General features: G+C 50.8%; 2 protein-coding genes across 2 annotated transcripts; both read left to right on the plus strand.

Annotated features, from left to right (window-relative positions):
- Window positions 1-669: 669 nt before the first annotated feature.
- On the plus strand, window positions 670-1,077 carry SARC_02948 (hypothetical protein; the record flags this gene model as incomplete). Its single annotated transcript, XM_014303264.1, has 1 exon — window positions 670-1,077. One exon carries the CDS (start codon window positions 670-672, stop codon window positions 1,075-1,077), a length of 408 nt encoding a protein of 135 aa, XP_014158739.1.
- Window positions 1,078-2,867: 1,790 nt separating this feature from the next.
- Window positions 2,868-3,125, plus strand: SARC_02949 (hypothetical protein; the record flags this gene model as incomplete). Its single annotated transcript, XM_014303265.1, has 1 exon — window positions 2,868-3,125. One exon carries the CDS (start codon window positions 2,868-2,870, stop codon window positions 3,123-3,125), a length of 258 nt encoding a protein of 85 aa, XP_014158740.1.
- Window positions 3,126-4,183: the final 1,058 nt, after the last annotated feature.

Below are 4,183 nucleotides of genomic sequence, written 5' to 3' on the forward strand. Positions count from 1 at the left end.
ATTGTGATTGCTGTGGGTGTGGTAGTGGTGTTCAGTATAAAACATCGGTGATATAGGATTGCCGCCGATTGAGATACTTGGACGAATCTCATTTGTCGCCAACGCCAGGAATTATTGATGACGGACACTGGGGGAACATTGGTGTGGGATGATGGAGAGATGCTTGGATAACGTAGTTGTACAAGGATGGACAACTACAACGGGAACGCAGTGATTCAGGAAGGTTCAGACCCCACATGGGTGGGGCCCATGTGGGGCAAGGCTAGCTAAGGGAGGATAGAAAGACTGAAGGTCGGCGTCCCGACCGATAGCCAGGTCAGTTCAGTAGGAAGTAGGAGAAATTAGTAGTTAGGAGATGGGACGCGCAGGAGTATACATAGCGCAAGCCCAGAAGGGTGATGGACCAGAAGCTACTATACTAGTAATATGAATTGTAGAATAAAGACTGAACTAAGCCTAGTAAAGATCCTCTCGTGTTCAGAACTACTCACAATAAAACTAGGTAGCTGAAACAATTTTTTAACGATCAAGATGCCAGGAGTGAATGAGATTGAGCCTTACACAGGGTACGAATGGGTCAGATACTCTGCTTGGGACCGGCGCGATGGGGTATAGCTGAGGGACCTCCGAGGATACAACGTGGCGAGGAACGTCAAGGATCGCCAGGAGATGCAGGCCCGAGTGATGCTGGAACGAGGAGTGCCACCACCGATGCATTCTAGGCTGGTGGCTGTGTTGGGACCAAGCTTGATGGACATCCAACTGATAGAGTCGGCAATCGTTTCCACGGAGTCCCAAATGCTTAAGGTGTGCTATGCGCAGACTTTTGCTGCGCTAGGCAGAAGAGGAGACGTGATTGCACAGGAGGAGCTCAATGGATCAATGGCATCAGCGAAAGATTTGGCTTTTGTGCTGGTGGACGAGATCAGCAGGAATGGGTTCAAGGCCATCCAAGGGCACTTCTTGTGGAAAGAAGTAGTGAACCAGTACGAGGAAGGAGCTGCCAGGGCTGCTATTGATCCGTTTACCATGGAGCCGCTTGAAGAGGAGCCGGCGGTAGTCGCCCGGACAGGTTGAGGGCGAGCTGGACGAGGTCATGGGCGAGGTCGAGGCAGTAGTGGGGGCAACGTAGACAGACAAGAGAGTGAGCGTCGTGAGGAGGAAGACGCTAGTGAACAGATAAAAACTCTTGGACGTCGCCTATATGAAGGTACGCTGTTATTCAAAGAGCAGCAGAACCCAGACGCTGCCCAGAGCGTTAAATGGTTCGAGATACGGATGTGGGCATTGGTGCCCACTTAGCGGTACAAGCCTTTGGTTCAGAATGGAGCGTGTACTTGCTGGGGATGCAAAACCTGTACCCAGAGTACCCAGAGTACGGTAGAATGGTGAGCAGAGCTGTGAAAGAACTACATGGAGCGATTCCAGACTTTTTGCTACGCTTACTGTCGAGCGATGCGATGCAGGCCAACACTGCGGTGCTATTTTACAAGTCCAAAGGGCTAGCAGGAGTTCTGGAGTTCTTTGCCACAGGTGACAAGGTGGCAGCAGGAGTTCTGGAGTTCTTTGCCACAGGTGACAAGGTGGCAGCAGGACAGGCCAGACAGGAGATTCCTCGAGGAGGAGCAGGTGATCGCGCGGGGGATTTGCGGGACCCTCTAAATCGCAAAGAAGCGCCCACGGGATTTGAGTCGAATGTTGCGGCATTTACTGACTTACAGAAGGAAGTTAAGCAAATGCGTGCGGATAGGCAATCTTACAGAGGTACTCGAGGCGGAGGCAGAGGCCGAGGCCGAGGCCGAGGTGCTCGAGGAGGCCGGAGCGGACGTGGTGGCCGTGGAGTTGGCACGAACAAGTCGGAAATATATTGTTGAACTTGTGACAAGTACGGCCATGTGCAGCGGAAGTGTCCGGAAGCTAAAGAGACAGATGAGAAGTGACGGGCTGCTGGTCATAACTTCGGGGACACTTCGAAGACTGTAAAGGAGGGTGAAGTTATGGCCAGCACCGAGGCTAAGTTGGGCCAGGTGGCACCGTCCGTAGATGTGCAGTCAGGTGTAGTGGCTGCCGTAAATAGGGTACCTCCGATTCCACAGGTACCGTTAGACGCGGATGGTAACGTGGATGTTGCATCGCAGCCCCTGGAGGAGAATAGACCGATTATTCCGGATGTATCCTTAGATCTGGATGAATATGTTACAGAAGATGAGATTAAACTGGATGTGGGCAGCGTTTGTGATGGTGCTCTGGAGGGTGTGCCAATTACGGTATATGTCGACCCGGGCGCCACGCCTGACCTCATTACAGAAGAGCTCGTGGAAGAAGTAGGTTTATGTCCGCAACCTTATACGGGTCAGCCATACAAAGGAGTTGCAGACATGGTAACTGTGACGCCGTCCGGAGTTGTCAGTACGCCTGTGGTGCTTCGGACATGGGCAGACCGGTTGGCAAAGCCCTTTCTCGACATGTTCGTGGTAAAGTCGTTGCCCATTGAAACGGACATATTATTAGGATACAAATCCATGCAGAAGCATACGTATGCCCTAGCATGGAACAAGCAGAAGCACTTTACGCTTATACTGCAGGAAGAAGTGATAGAGTTCTTAGTAACTCAAATGAAGGTGCCAGAAAAAGGACCGCTTGTCAAACCCAGCCAGTGGTGCTGCAGGAAGCATAATAAGTGGCAGCGTGTCGTAAATGAGAAGCGATGCCCGTTGCGGCGGCTAAGAGATGATAGGCTGCGTAGAGTGCGGGCGCGATTGTGAGGGCAGCAACAGAAGTAGGCGACTATGGCGGCAGCGACGGCGCACTTCCAGAAGGTGTTGGCTAGGGTTGAGGCATGACAGCACGACTATACCGGTGGCCTCATGGGAGAGTGTAAGTTGCCGCCAATACCTGACGAGCTGGCTCCGGTAGATTTGCCAGTAGGGCAAGAAGCAGAATGTGGAGACACGCCGACAGCGAAAGATTGCAAAGATTTCAACCAGAAGCCCTTACGACGGTTAGCGGCGAATCTGGGTATACCACGGCAGGAGGTTGAAGCATTAATCGCAGATATTGAGTCTGTTGCGTACGATAAGGACAACCCGACGTTCATGAACCTGCCTGATGTCGATTCAGAGTAAAAGAGGGCACCAAGCCCTGCTACAATGTGTACCATAACAAGGAGCCCACCTTCAGGAAGGTGCTGTGGACCAAGGTCTATTCGTGGGACTCTGGCGGAGTTACGAATGAGACCTCCCTCGAGGAGTCTGGGGAGTACTGTGCTATGTCGCAAATGGTGTATAAGAAGCCAGGGCTTGCTGTGTAAACTACAAGATGATTAACAAAACGTTGCACTGTGAACCGTACCCTTCGCCTACTGAGCGGCAGTTCTTGTCTACCATACGGTGTAAGAGGTATCGGACCTTGGTAAACTTTGGCCAATGGTTTTGTCAGCAGAAGGTGGCAGAAGTCTTGCAGAAGTTTACGACGTTTTGGACGCCATGGAAATTGCGGAAGTTTGTAGGGATGCCTTTCGGGCTCAAGCCGGCGTCGTGGATTATGCAACAGCGAATGGAGTACGCATTTCGCTCGGTTGAGGATCTCAGTATTTATATTGATGATATGGGCATGGGGCACGATGACCCGCGAGACCACTGGAATGCAATTGTTCAGCTGGTGGCGGCATGCAAGGAGAACAACACCAAGTTACCGCTATATAAGTCCTGCTTTGCGTTCGATGACGAGCCATTGTTAGCGTTAGGTAGGTTAGTAGACAAGCATGGGGCAACCATTGATGATGATAAGCTTACGTCTATATTATGCATGCCTGCCCCGACTAATCAAGATCTTCTGCGATCATGGTACCACACGATCGGATACTGGCAGAAATATATCCCTAACTTTGCTTCGATCTTGGCTCCGATCTCCGAGCTGTTGAAGGAGAAGGCCGTCTTTGACTTGGGGTTAGAGCACCAGGAGGCCATGGATGCGGTGTTGGTTGAGCTGGCAGCGAAAGCAGTGCTAGTGGAACCAGAAATCGATGATCACTTGGAGTTGTAGAAATACGGCCTCCGGTCAGTCTAAAATATCAAGATCAATTGAGATAATACATTTGGTTTTTATTTGTATTTTAAATAATTTAATACAAGCTCTTTTTCCAATATTTCCAAAGTGTTCTAAATGCACTTTGATGGCTCCA

This window comes from Sphaeroforma arctica (genome assembly GCF_001186125.1).
Source record: "Sphaeroforma arctica JP610 unplaced genomic scaffold supercont1.141, whole genome shotgun sequence".
Taxonomy (NCBI): Eukaryota; class Ichthyosporea; order Ichthyophonida; genus Sphaeroforma; species Sphaeroforma arctica.